At 36.6% G+C, this 22,809-nt stretch overlaps 1 protein-coding gene across 2 annotated transcripts in view; it reads left to right on the top strand.

Annotated features, from left to right (window-relative positions):
- NDUFS4 (NADH:ubiquinone oxidoreductase subunit S4) overlaps nt 1-22,809 on the top strand; it is a 111,425-nt gene that overhangs the window by 68,229 nt on the left and 20,387 nt on the right. For both annotated transcript variants that reach the window (XM_047092650.1, XM_047092659.1), the window contains exons 3-4: nt 7,248-7,420; nt 21,425-21,498. In XM_047092650.1, the coding sequence (XP_046948606.1) occupies nt 7,248-7,420; nt 21,425-21,498 (247 nt within the window). The remainder of the gene's footprint in view (nt 1-7,247; nt 7,421-21,424; nt 21,499-22,809) is intronic.

Here is a 22,809-nt window from a genome sequence, read left to right as displayed (position 1 = left end):
ATACCTGTGCCTTGAGAGGATAAATGGAAGTTGGCTTCCCTTTTGGTGGCAATACAAAATTTGACCACGGTTTTGGAAAGCAATTTGATGACATATTACGGACCATGAACATTCTTATAACCTTTGACTTTATCAGTTCTACCCTCAGTTGTGGTTAAAGGAGTTAGGTTACAGGGATTTTCATTGCAGTATACTGGAAAAGCAATAATAACAAGACAGTGTGATTTTTCAATAATGAGAGATTGCTGATCGATCTATCATGGCCACTAGCTCAGGAAATGAATGGGTGAGTCCTGGTGCACTGCCTCAGCCAACTGCTCCATCCCAGGAGATTCCTGAGGGGGCTGGACAAATTGGAACCATAGCTCCTGGCTGCGTTTGCCAACACTGTTGCTGAACAAACTTGTTGCAAGAGAAGCCAATAACTCAAGAGATAAGGGTTTGGAAAAAAGAAAGGGAGAAATTTATTTCAGGGGCCAGCAGCCATTGGAGGTGGCAGGTTCAAGCCTTAACAACCTACCTCTCTGCTGGCAAGATGGATACCTGGAGTTTTATAGGGAAAGTTTGTGGTGGGGGGTGGTCCATGCAAGAAAGCAAGCAGAGAGCTCATGATCACAGGTGGAATTCAGTATGTGTTTAGCCCATGATCATGGTCTGAGAAGGGGATGTGTAGGGTATGGTCTTCTAGACACTCATTTACTATTCGAGCCTTTCTGGTCTGGCAGTTGGAATGTTCAGTCATTGCAAAATGTCTTCGTCAATGCCTCAAGAAAGTGCAGTAAGAAATAAGCACAATACGTTTTAGTTAGAGTGTGAGTTAAGCAGTCTTGTCTATTTCTGGTTTTAACCATTGGCGTCTGTAGTTTAGTAAGAGGGCTCATTGACAGAATTGGCTAAGACATTGTGACATATTAACTTAATAGACTATTAATGAGGATTATGGGGCACCTGGGTGGCTCAGTCGGTTGGGCGTCTGACTTCGGCTCAGGTCATGATCTCACAGCTTGTGAGTTCGAGCTCTGCATTGAGCTCTGTGCTGACAGCTCAGAGCCTGGAGCCTGCTTTGGATTCTGTCTTCCTCTCACTCTGTCCCTCCCCCGCTTACACTCTGCCTGTCTCTCAAAAATAAGTAAGCATTAATTTTTTTAAAATAGACTACTAATAAGGATTAAAACAAATATGAAAACTAGGTCAAAAGAATCAATGCAAAATAACTGTATTATTATAACTATGTAAAGTGGAATTGTATATGGATATTTATTGGTAGGTAAAACAGTTAAGAAAATGGTTGCTAGGGTGTTAAGCATATGGATATATTTTTATAAATTTCTCTTTAATATTATTAAGTGTTTACCAGTATCGTTAAAATCTTAAGTATCTTGAAGGAATCATCTTCTCTGTCCCTCTTTGGTCAGATATTTTCTGATACTCTTTCACCTTTAAAATTTGATTAAATTTTTTTTTATTTAATCCTTCCAAACAGTGCTATTACATAGCTTCTGTGATACAGTTTTTAAAGGAGGAAATGGACATAGAGTTTAAGCAACTCGTCAGTACTGCATAAGTAGCAAATGGTGGTCCTTGGGTTCCTCCAGATTTATCTGAATCCTACTTGCTTTCTCTTAACCAATATTGTATTTTCCATTGTGATTATTTAGTTATTTCTGCCACGCATCACCCCTACCATGGGTGCACAAATTGTAAACTTATTCAGGAATAAAATTTTGTCTTTATATCCCCTGCAGCCTCTGGCATGGATAACTTGGCATAATAGGATCTTTCATTTTGAGTTGAAATAAAGTAAATTATATCTTATTCTTTCAGTTTCATGAATGTTGTAGGCTTATCAGTATGTGTTTTCATACTTAACACAACGCATTTAACATATCTTACTCAGTGTTTTTGATGTGTACAACAAATGGGACATTCAGCCCTTGTTTTTAAAAAGCTACATTTTTCTCTCCTCCAAACTTGAAGCAGCTTATGGACTCTAATTACAAAACCCTTTGTTGTATTTTGATTACTAACTCGTTTTTCAAGGAAGATGGGAGATTTTCTGTATCTTAACACCAGCTTCCCATTACTTATTCACTCCGTTCTTTTTATAAAGTTCAATATTACTTTTTATGAGAATAGAGATGATGTCTTTACTGTTTTGAGCATTATGTCTAGTAACTAATACATAGTAGGTGCCAAAAAATACGTTGAGTAAATGAGATACATTCTTTTTATTGTCTAAGGTAAGCACTTTATATACATTAGTCCTCATTTTACTTCATTTAGTTAATTTTATAGATGGTGAATGAAAAGTTTATTTGCCCAAAGTTGTGATTTGGTATTCTTCTAACCCAGTTTGACTCAGCCCTTTGCTTTTAACCATTGCTCCTGTTCACAAAGAGCTAGGAGTAATGAAAATAGTTAGGGATTGATACTCATGTGTAATTCTTAGTTTATGTGTTACATGATTTTCAGGGTCATTTGCATGTTACTGTTTCTATCTTAGCATTTTATTTAAAACTGAACTTTTGGTTCCGTGATAGCCTTGCCCAGTATACAGAATGTAATGTTGCATTCCAATACTTGTTTCATTACCTGGTTGGATTCCCACATCAATGTGTTGCTTTAACAGACAAACAAAAGTCAGTTCTACTACCACACCTCTAATGTATTTTTACAGTTTTTATTTGTATCTGAATTTTGATGACCACTGACTTTTTAGAAGTGCTTAAAGTTCTTCCGTGATAAGTAAATACCTATAGTTATGCTGTCAACTCTTTATATTGTTCAAACTATAAAATTTATTTTGTAAACTATCCTTCATTATTTATGAGACCACTTAGTGAGTTTCTTGTGCAAAGTATCTGTAGGGTACTTGAAAGGAAGTTTTTATTACAGATTTTTTTTTAACATCTTTCATGGTTGAAGTAGAATATAAACGCAGTCTTCAAATTTAGATCAGTTTTAGCCCTAGAATAAATTTAAATACATAATTGGTAACTAAAAGCTTGCAGTAGAACAAGTTTCTATAAGCAGTATTTGTACTTAATGTTCCAGCATGTGCTGTATTAAAACTTTTCAACATCGATCCATACATGCAATTTATTGACCTTATTACCCAGAAACCTGGTTAAAATTTTGGCTCTTCTGGATGTGCTGGGAGATCTGTCAAAAATTCACCAAAGTGGTGAAAACCTTTTTCATTTATTTCTCTTTATGACAAGTATAAACTATTAAGGTTAAGTGGGTGGGGCAACTGGAAGTAATTACTAAGGCCAGTGGCATTTTTGTGGTTTAATAAAGGCAGAAGCTAATTATTCAGTTTTTATTTAAGTGAAATGGTGCCAGAAAGGAGGTTCCTGCAGAGCAGCTGCACTCCTTCAGTGTTACCCTAATTTACCAAAGACACAACTGTCACAAACAAAACTTTTAAACTTGATATATAACCACAAAAGTAAGGAGGCTTTTGTTTGGAGTGCATGCAGAAGAACTCCTTTATACAAATCAACCGGCAGATGACGGACAATGATGAAAATTTGATTCTTTGAAGTCATAATAGTCATTGAAATGTGTGAAATTCTGGTATTGAAAAGAGAGCGACCAGCAAGACTCTAAATCCTGGGTGGTTGCAAGAAGCTTGCTGGGAGGTTTTTCTGCATTTTGACACCAACTTCCCATTGCTTGTTCCCTGCTTCCTTTGTTAAAAAAAAAAAAAAAAAAAAAAAAAAGTTGAATTCACACAACATAAATGGGGACAGTTGATAACCGAATCATACAGTTTTTATATGGAAAACAAATATTTTATAATGGAAATTGGTATTTGAAAGAATAAAGTTCATTTACATCTACTGGCATATACTTTCTTAATGATTTTTTAAATTCCTCTTCCGTTTAAGTAGACTTGTGAGATAGAAGGTCAGCTGTAAGCTCTTCCAGAATTTAAGACTGTGGAGGAGATGGTGCTGAAAGAGAGGAACTTTGGAATTGTGAGGTGCATCTTTTCAGGAGCAAATATTTATCTGAATGCCCTTCAGTCTATGAATCATTAGTCACATTTCTTAAGATTGCATTATGGTACATATGATTGGTGTTTGTGAAATTTTATTAAGATAGTAACATTATTTAATAATTGGAATACAGGTTTTATGCTTGACTCAACTGTTTAAAAATTAAAAGTTTTAAAACTCAGAAAATTAGTGTCTATTATCTAAAAGATAACTTGACTTATGAGAATTTATACATAATTATTAGCTAGTGAGTGTTGAGTTTCTTTAGGTAAAAACCTGAAGGCTTCTCATCCAATGTGATGTAGCTTTTTTGTAGTCATAGAAAATTATGAATTGTTATTTATAAATACGTATTTTGCCAATAAAATGAGAAATCTATTAAAGGCAATATTGACATCAGCAAAGTATTTGGATAAGTAGGGTTTTCTTTTTAGAAAACCACCGGTGATCCAATATTGCAATACAGAAATAGAAATCTAGACATAATGTCTTTAGTTCAATGTAGTTTAGTTTGCAGATGTTTTATTTATTTATTTTGAGGGAGAGCAAAGAATTCAAGACACAAGTAAAGATTTCAACATAGTGCTTCATAGTTCTTTTCAAGTATTACATTGTTTTAATGGAATCTTGGAGTGGGAGCTTTTAGCCCATTGAAATGTGGCTTAAAGGACAGGTTCTTCTGTCACTAGCTGAAGCCGTGTGGATGAAATGATAACAATAGTGTCGTAATGCATTTTAAAAGTGTGAGAAATCAGTTTGTCTAGACTGAGAGTGTGCCTACAGGGACTAGGAATTTTAGAGCTTCTGTGCCCTTTAGGTGTCAAGTATGTGAGAGATGCCAAGCCTTTTCATTCTCGGTCTTTGGCAGCAGCTCAACTCTGCTGCGGCACCTTACATGTCTTCTGCAGGCAAGAGCAGGGACTTTGTCAGAACAACTTGGGCTTCAAAATTCAGAAACTTTTTTGTGCCAATGCCAACTTTAAATTGGGGGATGAGATCAATTAAAAAAATGTCATACTTGGAGAAGCTATGGAAGCACTGGTAGTTGTTCAAAATAGAAAGAGCTCCGTAACATTTTAGCCACTTAAAGAGATTTTCCATCCTAAAAAATCATTCTGTCCCCTTCTGTTTTAATAGTACAAATCAAGAAATGCTGTTTCTTTTTTTAAAAAGTTTTATTTTCTATTACTTTGTCATATATATACATCACAATGTAGAAGGTAAAGAAAAAGTAAATCTGTTCCCTATAATCTCATCTTCCTGAGCTAAATGGTATTATAAGTGTTTAATGTCTCCTTTCCTGTAAGTCGCAAAGAGTAGCTAACTTATAGTTCTATTTTTTATGAACTTTTATGGAGGGTTTGCTGTGGAATTTGGAAATGGTGCCTCGCCCTGTAATTTTGTAACACACTTATATTGTTTATTTATATACCACTTAAACTCTAGCTGAGGAAATAGGACTTTAATATAAAGATATGTAATATTAAATAATAATATGACAGATTACAAGTGCTATAGTGAATTCAAAAGAAATAAGCAATGAGGACTTCCCAGGAGTCTCTTTTAAGCTCTTGAGTAGAGAAATATGGTTCTTTAGAAAGTGAACAAATGTCATAAAACATGAAATTCCTTTGAAATTGAACTTGGCGATTAAAAATTACCAATTAAAACTTATATTCATACATTTAGAAATTATGAACCAATTGCATTTATTTTATTTAAGAAACTTTTTAAATGTAGGCACATACTAGAAGTGCATATTTGTGTAAATATTTATATGGATTATTTTGATAGTTTCTCCAAACAGACAAGCTGTGACAAAGTAACCACACCTACTTATTGGTGCAGGTGGAAAGGTATTGTGTTAAGCAGAAGATTGGTTGCCAGCTAAAATAACTTTAAACAGTGTTTTCTTAATCTGTGAGTAGGAAGACTAGTGAAGTCAGAAATGCGCTTAGTATTTTCCCAGTATATGTTGCCGCACTAAGTGTTGACAGTAATTATTTGGTCCATAGCATTGTTTAGAGTGGAACTATAAATTAACATTAGTCTTCTTTAGGGGATATGTTACAGTGAAATAGAAATTCACAAAATTTTCTAGTTTTCACAAGTTTGGTGATTTTTTTCATGTTAACTCTGTTGTTTTTAACCAGTTTTTAAAAATTTAGTAAGTGAACCATGGTTTTAAAATGCTTCATTTGTAAGAATATGATTAACCCTGATATGATCTTACTTTGATCAAATATTCTACCATTACCGAAAGGAGACTTAAACTCTGAATTACTTTATTATTTTGTGTCCAGACTGCTACTATGTTTGATAAATATGTCTAATCTGGGGCATCAAAATTACAGGCATTTATCACTTTGAGCATTTGTTAAAATTATTTTAAAAAAAAGAGAATCAAGAAAGTTACCATTGTTTTCATATCACATTTCTGCAAAAACTGTGTAAATTTTATGGCTTACCTTTGCAGAATAAATTTGGTGTGGGTTCTTTTCAGTAGATTTCACTAAAAGGAGATAAATCAAAATGCTAATTAAAGTTTATAATTGGTTTTATTTAACAAAAGGTTTAGGCCTTCCCCTGAAGGAAATGACTTCTTGTAAGCAGTTTGACAAGGAAACCACTGATAATAGATTTTTTTTCTATTTAAAAGTAACTTTTTATATGCCCTTTTTAAAAAATATATGTATTTTGAGAGAGAGCACACGTGCGTGGGAGGCACAGAGAGAGAAGAGGACAGAGGATCTGAAGCTGTTTCTGTGCTGACAGCAGCAAGCTAGATGCAGGGCTTGAACTCACAAACCAAACTGAGATCTTGACTTGAGCTGAGGTCTGAAGTCAGATGCCTAACTAATTGAGCCACTGAAATGCCCCTCCCCTTAATTTTAATACCCATTCACATTCTTTCTCTGCTTAATAGTTACACTGGCTCATGAAATAAGAGTCTATAGGCTCTTCTACCAGCAAACTCTTCAGAAATTATCAATGCTTTATTGGACAAAAGGGACCTAATTTTTTTTTCATGAACCCTTTCCCACTGTACCCTAACACTCCTCCCAGTATACCTTTTCCAGATATCAAAATAGCAGTTTATATGGTAAAAGCAGAGTAGTGAAGTCAGAAAGCTAAAAACCCCAGTTTATAAGTCTGAATAGAATTGCATGAACATAAAAAGCAGCAAAAGTACATCAGAGTGTATGTGAACTGTTAGAAATGTGTTTGCTTCTTTTTCTGTAGGATATCACTACTTTAACTGGCGTTCCAGTAGAGCATATCAAAACTAGAAAAGTCAGGATCTTTGTTCCTGCTCGCAATAACATGCAGTCTGGAGTAAACAACACAAAGAAATGGAAGATGGAGTTTGATACCAGGGAGCGATGGGAAAATCCTTTGATGGGTTGGGCATCAACGTGAGTACTTTGGTTTAATTTGAATATTGTTTCTGCTTTTTCTGTGTGGGTTTTCCTTTTAAATATGTTAAATTGTAAATCCAGTATGTTGACAATACTTTTTGAGACCATTTGTGTAGGTATAATGTTAAGTGATAGACCTATGTATTATATTTACATGAATATGTATTTAATGCTCATGTAAGGGTGGCCCAGCACAAAAATCAAAGAAACAGTCTTTTCAGAGAACTATTTACTGGATAAAAATGGCTGACGCTAAGCATTGTTAGCATGGCCCCAAGCTGTTTAAGATACACTGTGTGAATAGTGTTAATAATTTAATGACACCTTTGTTTCCGTATAAATTATTTTTTGTTGTTGTTTGTAAGGAGAAGAGTGAGTTTAGAAATTAGGTATTATGGGGTGCTTGGGTGGCTCAGTCGGTTAAGCGTCTGACTCCTGGTTTCGGCTCAGTTCATGATTTCATGGTTAGTGAGCTTAGACCCCTAGTCAGGTTCTGTGCTAACAGTGCAGAGCCTGCTTGGGATTCTGTTTCATTCCCTCCACCACTTGCACATGCTCTCTCTCAAAATAAGTAAATAGATTTTTTTTTAAGAAAAGAAAGAAATTAGGGGCGCCTGGGTGGCTCAGTCGGTTAAGAGTGTAATTTTGGCTCAGGTCATGATTTCACAGTTCATGAGTTGGAGCCCATGTCGGGCTCTGTGCTGACAGCTCAGAGCCTGGAGTCTGCTTCAGATTCTGTGTCTCCCTCTGTCTCTGCCCCTTCCCTGCTCATGCTCTGTCTCTCTCTCAAAAATAAATAAGCATTAATGAAAAAAAAAGAAATTAGCTATTTTGAGGGAAACTTGCAAGTTCCTGAGATCTTGTGATTAACAAATTTATAGTGCATTGGAATAAAGTGGTTGTAAATTCAGTGGCACCAATGAAGTCAGTAACCTAAATCTCTGTGGTGGAATAAAACTCAAATGTTAAATGGCAGGACTGCCTCTAATTGAATAAAAGCTGCTGTTTGTTGCTGCTACTAGAGAAAACAGCCAGATAAGCTAGAAAATTGTCAATCTTATTGAGACTCCTAGAGCATTTTATGTGTCCAGTCTTTAGTTGAAGGTGGTTATCAGTTTAAATTATGTCTAACTGTAAAAAAGTCTGATATTTAACATCTTTTCTTACAATGTACCTGGGGGAGTTTTTGTTAAAAATGTCTGCCATGTGCAGTTTAAATACAATTATATTTTATTTGACAAGATGATATATAGGCAGTTTTTTAGGTGTCCGTATTCAGTGTTTTAAATGCTGTGATTACTCTTTAAGTCACATGAGATTTTAATGTTTTCCTCTATTTGCAAGATTCATCCATTGCACTATTTATTGATGGTATTTGCGTAGTTTTATTAATAAATTTAAAGATCAAATAGGCTTTATTCAGTGATATATGAATCAGGTAGCATCCCATCTAGCTAATAGAAAGGAACTCTAAAGAACTATACAAAATGGAAGACTTTTTTTTTTTTCTTAAGATTTTATTTTTAAGTAATCTCGCTGCATCCAGCGTGGGACTTGAACTCACAACCCTGAGATCAGAAGTCACATAGTCTACCGACTGAGCCATCCAGGCACCCCCAAAATGGGAGGCTTTAATTGGCAGAATGGTCAGAGATAGGGAAAGTATGGATTACCTCTTCTCTGCGGACAGAAGGGGGTCTGGTCTGTTGGGTGGATTACCTCACTATTGCTGACGGGGAAATTCTAGAATTGACTAGTTTAAGGTTACATTTCTGGGAGAGGTTGAAATTACAGTTAGGTATGCAGTCTTGCTTTGTTGATGTGAGGCTTAGCGCAAATGACTCCATTTTGAGCCTATTTTGATTTTTTAAAAAATTAAATCAGACTCTCAGCATAACTGAGAGATAACATCAAAATTAAAGGCATTAGCATCACTCCCAGCTACCACTTTGAAGTTCTCCCAGCTTTTTCTTTTTTTAAATGTTTATTTATTTTGAGAGAAAGAGCAGGAGCCAGGGAGAGGCATAGAGGCAGAGAGAGAATCCCGAGCAGGCTCCACACTGTTAGTTCAGAGTCTGACTTGGGGCTCGATCTCACAAACCAAGAGATCATCACCTGAGCTGAAATCAAGAGTCTGATGCTTAACCGACTGAAACACCCAGGTGCCCCTCTCACAGCTTTTGTTAATCCTTTGGGTGATATTCACAGGTCTTAGTGTCTGTGACAGACCACAGCTTCAGGTTCTTAATTTTTTTTTTAATTTTTTTAAATTGATTTATTTTGAGAGAGAGAGCAAGCGGGGTAGGGGGAGAAAGAGAGACAGAGAATCCCAAGCAGGCTCTGCACTGTCAACGCAGAGCCAAATGCGGGGCTTGAACTCATGAACCATGAGGTCTTGACCTGAGCTGAAGTCGGATGCTCAACCAAATGAGCCACCCAGGTGCCCCAGGTTCTTAATTTTTTTAAGTTGGTTATTCTTTTTGTTTTTTTGGTTTTTGTTTTTGATTTATTTTATGTTTATTTATTTATTTTTTTTTTTTAATTTTTTTTTTTCAACTTTTTTTTTTTATTTATTTTTGGGACAGAGAGAGACAGAGCATGAACGGGAATGTTTATTTATTTTTAAGAGTAAGAACATGAGCTGGGGATGGGCAGAGAGAGAGGGAGACACAGAATCTGAAGCAGGCTTTAGGCTCTGAGCTGTCAGCACAGAGCTTGATGTGGGGCTCAAACTCATGGAACATGACATCATGACCTGAGCCGAAGTTGGACGCTTAACTGACTGAGCCACCCAGGTGCCCCCTTTTGGTTCCTTTCAGTCTTAGGAAGATTATTTGCTTGTTGGGTAGAGGATAGGAACATGCATTTAAAGTCTTTGAGAGAATACATCATGCCAGGAAGGATTAGTATGATTATAATAAACAAGACAATTCCCAGTGTTTGGATGGGACTTTAGAACCATGGTCTCCAAGATGCAAACCAATCAAAATCAATTCAGTCAAAGACTCCATGGAAAGAGTCAACCGTTTTATGCCAAGTGGCTTTCTAGGTGATCTTATGTAACTAGTTTCAGCTTCCCCAGAAGTAATCCACAGCAGGTGGTATTGACCAGGGAATTAGAGCCCTGCCTGCCAAAGGAAGTGAATCCTGAATGCCTCCCAGTAATTCTCATTTTAATCTGTGGCTCCAGACTGGAAAGTGACAGCCATGGAAGCCAGTTATATTTTAATGGCCTGTAGACTACACAGGCAGTTTTATTCTGGTTACCCTTTCCTTGTATTCCTTTCTTTTTCTTTTATTTTTTTAACATTTATTTTTGACAGAGACAGAGCATGAGTGGGGGAGGGGCAGAGAGAGAGAGAGAGAGAGAGAGAGAGAGAGAGAGAGAGAGAGAATCCGAAGCAGGCTCCAGGCTCTGAGCTGTCAGCACAGAGCCCGATGCGGGACTCGAACTCACAGACCACGAGATCATGACCTGAGCCAAAGTTGGATGCTCAAACGACTGAGCCACCCAGGCGCCCCGGTATTCCTTTCTTTATAGAGAACCTAGATGCAAAGTTCCCCAAGTTTTGAGGTTATTAACTAAAGACAGGGAAATGGACCAAGGGCTCTCTAATATATAGACCAGAGTTTTTGATGACAAGAAGAGAGGATTTTAGCTAACGTATGAAGTCTTGATCTGGGATCTTGGAAGGAAGTAATCTACATCATTGTCACCTACTTCTCTTCTTCAATCTGATTTGAAGGTTTCCAGCTTTTGCACATTATTAGATATTAGGCAAAGCCTTTTTTAGCTGTGAAATATGTGCCTGAGATTCTAGTCCTTGAAGTTCGGCTCCATCTAGGTGGTGAGGAGGAACGAGTAGAGCCCTTTCTGAGGATATTCAAAGGCAGTCTTTGTTCTCAGTGATTCCAAGTGTGAGGGAAAATGGAAAATATTAATTTGGAGAGTTGTAGCCAGATAATTGATGAAACTAGAAAAATTTAGGATCCAGTCTAGTTTATAGGAATACAACAAAACCTCAAAAATAGTTCATAGGGCTAGGATCCAGCATTTAAAAAGGTACAAACATTATGCTCTACAATTAACTCCATTTTTTTAAAAACCAAAGATAAACACAGTAAAACTAATCGGCAGTAAACTTGGCCTGATTGTTTACATAAGTGCAGTGAGAATAGTGACTTACCATATGAGCTTTTTTTGAACACTGCTTTGCTGAAACATTTCATAAGGAATCTCGAACTGTGAAAAGCTTCCAAGGGACTGGCCATCAGATTTTACCTGCAAAATCATTCCTATCAAAGCCTTGGTAGGGGCGCCTGGGTGGCTCAGTCAGTTAAGCATCCGACTGGCTCAGGTCGTGATCTTGCAGTTTGTGAGTTCAAGTCCTGTGTCGGGCTCTGAGCTGAAAGCTCAGAGTCTGGAGCCTGCTTTGGATTCTGTGTCTCCCTCTCTCTCTCTTCCCCTCCCCCGCTCATATCTGTCTCTCTCTCTCTCTCTCAAAATCATAAATACACATTAAAATTTTAAAAAAGGCCTTGGTGATATAGCCAGTGTTTCCAATTGTGTCTTGTTATAAGGAGAACAGATTTTTAAAAAATTTTTATAGTGTTTATTTTTGAGAGAAAGCCAGGGAGGGACAGAGAGGTGGGGAGACAGAGTATCCAAAGCAGACTCCATGCTGACAGCACAGAGCCCAGTGTGGGGCTCATACTCACAAACCGTGAGATCATGACCTGAGCCAAAATCTGACGTTTAACATATTGAACCACCTAGGTGCCCCAAGGACTTTTATTGAAGTTGTGTAAATAACTAGCTATATTGCTATGAAAAGAATACTTCAGAGTTTCATCTTTGTTTACAAAGGTATACTTAACCAAATTGTTGTAAATCATTAATAGCTTAAGAGAAAAAGTTTGCAAAATCTGGAAAAACAAAACATTAAAGAACCAGCAGTCTTTCAGATAAGAAGTTCTGTAAATTATAATTTTTATCAGTCCACTCAGTGCCATGTTACTAATCCTTTATTTTTTTTTAAGTAGGCTCTACACCCAATGTGGGGCTCAAATTCACAACCCCAAGATCAAGGGGTTGCATGCTCTGACTGAGCCAGCCAGCACCCACCATGTTATTAATTCTTGAATCCATTTTTTTCTAATAGTTCTGGAAATTCCGACCCAGTTTAGTTTTATGATCTTAGTTATGAGAAACCTGTACTTGTCAGGGCGCCTGGCTGGCTCAGTTGGTAGAGCATACAATTCTGGGTCCCAGGGTTGTAAGTTTGAGCCCCACATTGGGTATAGAAATTACTTAAAAAAATAAAAATCTTTAAAAAAAGAAACCTGTACTTGTCAAAATCCTTTCCATGAATCTCCTTGAAAATGGTAGCACTTTCTTAGGAACACTGAAGCATCAGAGTAAAACAACGTATCTCTGTAAATGGAATTGACAAGGAAATTTGGTTATTGTGTTACACAACATTTTAGGAGAAGTAGAATTATGAATGATAACATTACACCAGGACATCAGATTTCTAGAAATTTTAGAAAACTTATAGTACATACCTATATAAATTACATAAAGAAGGCTTAATATTATTTTATCTGACATGGCTTCTCCTGTCACTTAACATATCAAATAAGCCTAACTAGTTTAACATCTCCCTTTTTATAAGAAGAGAATACAAATCTTTTGCAATTTTTTGGGACCCTCTAGAAAAATCTTAAAGTTAGTTCAAGGTCAAAAATACTTCATTTGGAGTTTGAATTTTGGAAAGTTGATAAAAAAATATCAAGGGTTAAAAAACACTTGGTAAAGTTGGATCGTAGGTTAGTGTGAAATAATACTTAGTTATCCAGTTAACCATAGGGACAATTAAAGACTCTGAGAGCAAATACAAAATGTTAGATTAGGGGGCACCTGACTGGCTCAGTTGGTAGAACGTGACTCTTGATCTCAGGGTTCATGCCCCATGTTGCAGCATGGAGCCTACTTTAAAAAAAAGTTAAATTATTGTAAAACAATAAGCTTAACTTTTTAAATAGGGAAGTAATTAAATTTAAGTAACTAAAGGTGTGATTAAAAAAAAACAACATGAAACACAGGAAAGTATTTTGACAAGACAAAATCTTTGATTTCTAGGCAGATTAGTCAAAACGGTAAAGGAATAATAATTTTTTTTACTATCTCTTATCAAAAGCAGTCCAACAGTCCAAGAAAATTTTGTCCTTTTAACAGAGAGAAAAACCACATTCTAATTTCTTACTAGCTTACTTGTTCACTTAAATTTATTCTAATCTTAGCCAGTCTTGACCATGCCTAATACTCATCCAAAGATTCTTTTTCTTCCACAAACCTTAGTGGCTTTAATTACATATGTTAGAATTTTTAACCCTAAAAACCTTTAAAAAAATTATGTAGGCTTCATGTCCAATGTGGGACTTGAACTCATGACTCTGAGATCAAGAGTTGAATTCTCTACTGACTGAGCCAGCCAGGTACCCCTAAAACTCTTAATTTTTAATGAAAATAAGGAAGTAAACAAATGGTTATGAACTGTCTCTTACACTAGCATTCTGTAGATTGGCAGACATAATTTTGTTATATCTGGGAACACATGTTTTCTCATAGTAAATTTCTCAGGCACAAAACATGTTTACTAATACATCCAAATACCTTGAGTTCCTCTATAAAAGGAAGGTAAAGTAGATAAACCTATATTCAGTAATTAAATGTTTCAGTATTTTATCTTATTTGCAAATGATCTAGATATGTAATGATTCTCCATCATTTAACTTAGCAAAACTTTAAGGTTTCGGGTTACCAAAAAGATTTGGGAAACTTAAAAAATTTCATCTAAAAATCTTTATCCTGCTTACATCTCTGTAATTCACTTGTTCTTAAAAATTTTGTTTAGATCACTTCTGAAATTTCATCATCCCAAGTTATTTTTCTTGCTGATAAGTTTTGTAACAGATAATGTGAACGTGGACTAGTAAACCCAAGTTAATAAAAGTTGTATGTCTGCATTATATTCACTATTGATAATTCTAAAGACATGCCTATTTTAATTAAGCCAACAAACTTAAATTGGCTTTGATACTGAATATTTTCACAGATCACATGAGTCTGAAAAGCATTTGAGTTTCTATTGTATAGTTGAGAATTTTAGGAATGCCTTAATTTATAGAGGTGCTTAATTTTCTTCAAGCCAATTAAATAGAACTCTTTTACAAATTAATTTTACCAATACCATTAAGAGATTTAAAAAAATCCACCCATCTGTAACACATATATTTTGACACATAGACATACAGACAGATGTAAATGTAGAACTTCTAACTTCTATTTTAAAATTACTTGCACAGGGGTACCTGGGTGGCTCAGTCAGTTAAGCATCCGACTCTTGATTTCATCTCAGCTCATGATCTTACAGTTCCTGAGATTTAGCTCTGTGTCTGTCTCTGCACTGAGCATGGCACCTGCTTGGGATTCTCGGTTTACCTCTCTCTCAAATAAATAAACTTTGAAGAAAAATAAATTACAGCCATCAATCAGGTACAGTAATACACAACTCACTAGTTATAAAAGAAGTTGGATCTAAGTTGTTTTTCTGGTAGATGGTATAGGTTAAGGTTACTTGTTCAGATGGCTAAAGCTTTTTACTTTTCTGGAGGAGACATCTACTTCACTGAGTTGATGTTCACAGATTTACATAGGACCTTTGAAGACACATTTTTTCCATTGTCCCGTTTGATTACAAATGAAACGTCAACACTTGGGCCATGGTTTGATTGTGGACCCCTATTGGGGGGGGGTGTGATGTGGGGAACCTAGGTGTTATTTTAGGTGCCTGGCCTTGGAGTTATTATATCTCTATGGCCAGTATCTTGGCAGACTTTTGTTTGTGGTCTTGTTTCAAAGTTCCTTCAAAGTGCTCAGCTATGGTCACAGGTTCAGTCAGTCAGTTGTCTCCATCCTGTTTTCTGCTTATCAATTCACTAATCTCAGGAGATACTCCATTGACAAATAGAGCAGCTAGAGCAAGTTGGTGACCTTATTCTTATTCTGGAGCCCCAGAATGCTGTAGGAAGAAAGCTTCCAAGTGGGCTTAAAGTCTGCAACAGATTCATCTTTGTTTTGTTTGCATGTTTGAATAATATACAAATAATAAATAAATATACATGTTTGAAGAGGGGGACACTAGGAATGGCTTTTAAAGATTGGTTGCTGTTCTGTGAACCTTTTCTAGTCCAGGAGGGGACCAGATTGAAGGTTAAGGATCTTGGATATCATCCTTGGGGTTATACCATCTTGCTTCCTGCATCCATTTTTGGGCTTTACCAGGTCCCACCAACATGTGCACAAGAGGACAAGATCTGGCAACCTGGCTCTAATAACTTCTTCAGAAAACTTTTGGGGATCGTCCTTGGGTTTAGGAAATTCTTTTAACTATGGTTTTAATTTAGTCTTTGACCAAGGAGTGAAAGAGAGTCACCCCACAACCTCAGGTGTTTTTATTGTAAAATATAACCTTTTAATAGTCTCTTCAGAGTGGAAAGGCAGTTCAGATACAGGATTACTAGAGTGTTGAGTACGCAGGGAAAGGAAGATTTGAGGCGAGCAGTAGGAGTTTTATTGTCTTTTTTTTTTTTAAAGTACCTCTCGTGTCTTTAATTTTTCATTAGTCTTTTGCTTCATTTTTTAATGAAGCATTTTTGGAATCTTGATGCATTTTGGAAGCTTCTGAATACCAATTAAAATAGATATCTCATTCTGTTTGTTCAGTTTAGGAACCCTTGTTTTCAAGTACATTTCTCAAATGAATGATCTCATCTAATTGGAACATTCCCCATAATGGCCATTGTAATTAATTCTAGGTTGTCTCTAATAACATTTTGACAATCTTGTAGATATTTATAGCTTCTGAGACAAAATATGCAGGTGTGTCAGAAGGTGGCATGCTTAACTTTTTAGAATTTAAGGATCCCTTCCCTTTTGTTGTTATTCTAGCTAAGCCTTTGGGTCTCTCAGAACCAAACTGAAAGGGATACTTGTAAGGGATGTGCTGCTGCATTGGGGGTTTTATGGTGTTTTGCAGTATACCTCATTGCACAGAAATGTTCTTGAGGTTGACAGTGACTTAGTGTCAATCTAATCCATTCTGTAGCCGACTTATACTAACATGGGGATCTCTGAGTTAGGTGGTGATTGCTCTAACAGCTTTTAAGTGCCTAACATGTTCCCACCAATTTTTGCAGCTTTTTGGCTTCCATCATCTCCATTAACATTAACCTTTACACAAAACAAGACAATCAAACATGTATACCTTACTATATTGGCAATAACCAAGAGATAGTACTGTGCTCTGGCCATGAGATAGTCCTGTGTGCACCGCCAGTAATTTCTATCATGAAACCTTGGACTGGGGAAAGGATTGAACGAGCAGACACCAACAAATGGGGACTGGAGGCTCCACATCAGTGGGAAACTGCAACTGCCATTAACAGTTCCCCCATAGGTCTTGGGACAGAACTAAGGACCCTGGGGTTTCAGACAGTTAAACCAGAATTGTGGCCTGAACTACCAGCAGCTCCCATGGAACTTACTGGTAAGCCAATTAGATTTGGAGCTTGACGCAAAGAGAGCAGAGATCAGAATCAGGAACTTACCCATGACTCTTAGAAATGGTGGAAAAAAGGGTGCCTGAGTGGCTCAGTCGTTAAGCATCTGATTTTGGCTCAGGTCATGATCTCACAGTTCATGAGTTCAAGTCCCACATTGGGTGAGCTTGAGCCCCACTTGGGGTGAGCTGTGCTTCTCTCTCTCTGCCCCTTACTCACTTCCACCCTCTCTCTATCTCAAAAAAAAAAAAAAAAAGTGAAAAAGACCAAGAACTCAAAAGGATTCGTGGGTACCACCCCTGTTTCTCATTGTCCCTAAATGCCATCAGAAGTTTGCTTCATATCTCATAGCTGCCACCAAATCTGTTAAAAACAAAATTCAACTGAGTAAATTTAAAGATCAAATTGGCTTTTATTCAGTTATTCATGAATCCAGCAGCATTCCATCTAGCAAATACAAAGAAGCTTCAAAATGCTGTGCAAAATATAGGAGGCAAGGATAAGGAAACAGCAGATTTCCTCATCTCTCTGATTGTTATTCCAGATTGACTATTTTAAGATTACATTCTTGAGAGAGATTGAAATTGCAATTAGGTATGAAGTTTTGATTTGCTAAACACAAATGACTCCATTTTGGGCCTGCTATCTTTTATTACAATTTTCAATTGGGGGTTATTATAATACTTAAAATGAAGATTCTTATACATATCTCTTGGTGAACCTATGACTTCATATTAATATGCTGATTGACCCCTGATCAAATGAATTTCTATTCAGTACCATTCTTTAATTCTCTATCCTTATGCCTATTCAGTTAATGACGCTGGTTATGAGATAAGTTTTGTATTAGCAGACAGTGCAGTGACTGATAGATTACCTTGAATTTATGGAGGATATATGTTTTGCTTTGTTAGGGTGGGTCTGTTTCAATTTTACTCTGGTCTTAGCCTTAGAACACAGTGTTAGAAAATAAAAAGGCATGGCTCTTTTGAGGTTTTGTTGGAAAGTACGAAGTACTTAACCAAGTCCTTCTAAGTCTGTGGGACTCCAGACTTAGTCTTCCCTGTAGCAAGTAAACAGCAGTTGAAACCTCTGCTTAGTTGTTTCAGCCTTCTCAGTTGTTGAGAGTCTTGTCCATTTGTGTGTAGTTCAGAATTTCCCTCCTCTTCAGATTCCTCCTTTTCACTGTTTCTTCCCCTAACTTGCCAGCAGCTCTGGCAATCCTAAACACTCTCTCCAGATTCCTTGTGCTAATAAGACTGGCTTTCTGCTTGACTTCTTGATGGTCCTAGCTATCTACACCAGAGAGTACCTTTAAGGAAAAAACAGTATCAACTTATCTAAACCATTGTGTTTCCCTTCTTTCCAAGGTTCATTTCTTCATTTTCTTTCCTGCTTTTGGTCACTCTGTTCCCTTCAAACAGTTGGTTTTTCATTTTGTTTTGTCCATAGTTTATAATTATGTAATTGTTAGGCAGGTAAGTCTGATTTTAATGACAGGTAAATCTGCCATTATCCAAATTGGAACCTCAGTAATTGGGAATTGAGCAAATAAAGTTTAAAAATAGGAGTACAGGGGCGCCTGAGTGGCTCAGTCAGTTAAGCATCCGAATTCAGCTCAGGTCATGCTCTCACAATTTTGGGTTCAAGCCCGCATTCAAGCCTGCTTGGGATTCTCTTTCCCTCTTTCTCTCTCAAAAAATAACTTAAAATGAGTATAGAAGTACAGATTATATTTGGTAAAGATTAAAAAGAGATTATTTATAGATGGAGGAGGGTAAACTGTAAAAGACTTCATGTAAAAGATTGGTATTCATTGCAGACCGAGAGATGGTTGGGATGGACTTGATATGCTGATGTGTTCTGGTCTCCCTCTGTATTCCTAGTGGAAGGAACAGATTCAGCTGGTGGGAACGTATAGGTTGCCTTCAGAGGAACACTTAGCAATCTGTTTTGAACAGTTTGTTACTTTCAAGGGAAATAATTAAAAAGAAGACTGGAAAGTGTGGGTTTTGATCATATTGTAGAAGGGCTTGAATGCCAAAGTGTAGGAGATTTTGAAATTAATTTGGTAGACAGTGGGAACTATTTTAAGTTTTAAAGTTGGACAATGAGTTTGAGAGTTGAACTTTAGGAAAATTAATCTGGCAACAAGATGAAGGGTAGATTGGAGTCAGGAAAGGAGGCAGAAAGATTAGTTAGGAAAGAATCTGAAGTTTGAGGAAGGAGAAAGGGTGACTGGTGGTGTGACTGGTGGTGGCAACATACTTAGAGAAGAATTGCGCAACATGGTAGACAGAGAAGGAAAAGGATGGAAACTGATACAAGTTGTTACTGTTAACCTACGTGTGTAATTCTTCATAAATAAAGTGAGAAGAATAAAAGCTGTACCACCTTTGCAGAAAGGAGAGCTCCTGGCTCCTGAGTTTTTCCTACAGTTTTTTTTGTTTCCTATTCTCAGCTAAGCTGACATGAATGACAACACTCACCAAATTACTGGATCATATTTATGTTGACCATTTATTTTTAATAGAGGATGTTTCTTTTATTTTTTTTTAATGTTTATTTTTGAGAGAGAGAGAGAGAGAGAGAGAGAGAGGCAGAGAGAAGGAGACAAGAGAATTTGAAGCAGGCTCTAGGCTCTGAGTTGTCAGCACAGAGCCCAATGTGGGGGGCTCAAACCCACCAGCAGTGAGATCATGACTTAAGCCAAAGTCAGGTGCTCAACTGACTGAGCCACCCACGCACCCCAGGACAATTCTATTTTTTAAAAGTTTATCTTGTGAGAGAGTGAGCGGGGAAGAATCTCAAACAGGCTCTGCACTGTCAGCGTAGAGCCTGTCATGGGGCTCGAACTCACAAACCATGAGATCATGACCTGAGCTGAAATTAGAGTCAGATGCTTAACTGACTAAGCTACCCAGGCACCCTTTGTTCTCAGTATAGTTTCTCTAAACTATCAACTGAGAAATCATATGTGCTTTGAAGAGGAGGGATCGATATAAAATTATTATTCATTATTGGTGCTAATACGGCTAACTAACATGAAGTTCTTTTGCTTACAAGGTGGGGGAAGTGGTATGGTAAGAATACATATCATAGGATCTCATAAGGAGCCCCAGAACAGTAACCATAGTGGATGACTGCAACTTCAGCAATTTGTGAATCTTCATTTCATTGAGGGCTGCTTCCCATATATTCTCTTCAGTGTATATCTCATACCTTCCCACTATCCATATTACTTCCTAAATCTTATTTTTTACTTCCACATTTTTAAAGTATATTTATTTATTTTTAGAGAGAGAGACATTGGGCATGCACATAAGAGGGGTAGAGGGAGGGAGGGAGAAAGAAAGAATCCCAAGCAGGCTCTATGCTTCCAGAGCACAATGTGAGTCTCGATCCCACGAACCAAGAAACCATGATCTGAGCCAAGATCAAGAGTCAGATGCTCAAACGGCTGAGCTACCCAGGTGCCCGTTCCACATTTCTACACGATGTTTCACGGAATGCTATATTCACCATTGAGAGATTCATAATAAACATTTGTAGCAAACAGTGTTCTACCTTTTTATACATGTACTAATAAAACTGATATTTCTGAAGTTATATGTATGGCAGCTTGTGAAGAGTCTGTGTAGATTTGTAAATATTACCCTTTCTTAGATTGAGGAACTCAATTAGATGTCAATTCTTGGAGCTTTATTTTGTCATGTGGCCATATGCTTATTGCCCATAATGATAGAAGGTTCATTAGAAGAGTGGGTGTTGTTGCCATCTATTGGGGGGGGGGTAATGATAGTAGTACTTACAGTTGCACTCACCAGTAATTTTCTTGGTAATAAATTTATAAGGTCAGTTTAAGAATTCTCTTGTTTTTTTTAAATTCATTTCTATTTTTTTTTGAAGAGTTGAATAAATGATTTTATTAAGGAGTAAAAAAATTGCTGAATGTCTTTGCAGTCACTAATTTTTTTTAATGTTTTATTTATATTTGAGAGAGAGAGTGAGTGCAAGTGGGGAAGGACAGAGAGAGAAGGAGGCATAAAATATGATGCAGGCTCCAGGCTCTGAGCTGTCAGCACAGAGCCCAAGAGGGGCCTCAAACCCATGAAGCATGAGATCATGACCTGAGCCCAAAGTCAAACGCTTAACCGACTGAGCCACCCAGGCACCCTTGCAGTTACTAACACAGGAAAAGATGACATTCAAAGAGTTAAGTTTTAAAGAGACTGTTTGAAGCAAGGTATTTCATCAGTAGTATACTTATCTCATACAGCAGCTGTTTATTTTCTAAACGTTTTAGTTGATTTTACATATATATTTTAAAATATATATTTAATGTTAAATCCTGGAAAAAAAAATGGTCTCTTACAGGGCTGATCCCTTGTCCAACATGGTTCTGACCTTCAGTACTAAAGAAGATGCAGCTGCCTTTGCAGAAAAAAATGGTATGTTTAGGTTATATTTGTTTTGCTTTGACAAATAAAATGAAAGTAAGATTTTATGTTCTTGACCTTAATCAAAATCAGTCAGGAATACAGAATTTGGGTTGAAAGAAATCTTGTAGTAGGTCTGTCTAATCCCGTGGTTTTTAGATTTTTTACACCATCAAAACACCTCCCCCATGTAAAAAAATCTAAAATAGAATGCCCACATAACACATAAAAGCCAAACTTCCCTAATTTGAAATAGAAGCAGGGAGAAAAACTATTTCTCCTACTCCTACCTTGTTTATGGCTCCCTCTGCAGAATTACTAACGTTTGGTTTTTGAACTCATTGAACATCTCATAAGATAGCCTGTCCCAGTTGATACCTCTGTTTATTATTTTCTTTATTACTTTGAGCCAAAATCTCAAATCTGTAATTCTGCCTAACAGCTCTTCCATTATTTGAAAAATAGTTATCATTACCTTATTCTCTATAAAATTTCATGTAAGCCTAAATGTTTGCCACTTTTCTAGATATGGTGGGGATAGTACCAAGCATAATCTGAACTCTAATATTAGATTAATGCAGCCTAAGACCGTATTAGTTTTTGAGGTAGCCACCTAAAATTTCTTTATGTTGATATTGCTATCAATGAAAATGCCAGCTCTTTTCTCCTCATTTTCTATTAAGCCATGCAACATGGTGGTCAGTCATGGGAGTCAGTCCAGTCTGAATTCTGATCCTTGTTATGCTACTCTGAAGCTATATGATTTTGGATTAATTTCATAATGGACTTAACGTTTTCTCATGGTTGAAGTCATGGTACTTAAGTCATAGTGTACCTAGTCCAGTACCTTTTACCTAATAGTTACTTTGTATCTTATTAGTTCTGACCCTTACCTCTCTCCATCTGATATTTCTGTTTGTCTCCTTTGGATTTAAAAGCACTACTATATATTTGTACCTAATGCATTCTTTTGTTCCAGTTGGTCAAACTGAATTTGAATCTAAACTATCTATTTGAATGAGATCATGTCTATTTAAGTATATTGTTACTATAACGCAGTAGATCAATGTAAAAGATTATTAGTGTTCTGTAACATATTTGACATATATTATTATCTAAAATATTCACTTTACCCTTAGTATTATGTAGCTTATGATTAAGAGTGTGAAGCCAAACTGCCTGGCCTTTGGGTCCATGTTGGTCTCCTATTATTTGTATGTCTTGTGCTTCCATTTTCTCCTATGTACAGTGGGAATTGAGGATTGCCTTCATTAATAGAAGTGCTTAGAACATAGTTAAGTTATAATTGTACATAAGTTTATC

Source organism: Lynx rufus, unplaced genomic scaffold (assembly GCF_022079265.1).
Source record: "Lynx rufus isolate CCGP_SWC_20201006 ecotype Redwood Valley unplaced genomic scaffold, mLynRuf1.p SCAF_1, whole genome shotgun sequence".
In the NCBI taxonomy this organism is placed as follows: domain Eukaryota; kingdom Metazoa; phylum Chordata; class Mammalia; order Carnivora; family Felidae; genus Lynx; species Lynx rufus.
This window is presented reverse-complemented; position numbering and strand designations above follow the sequence as displayed.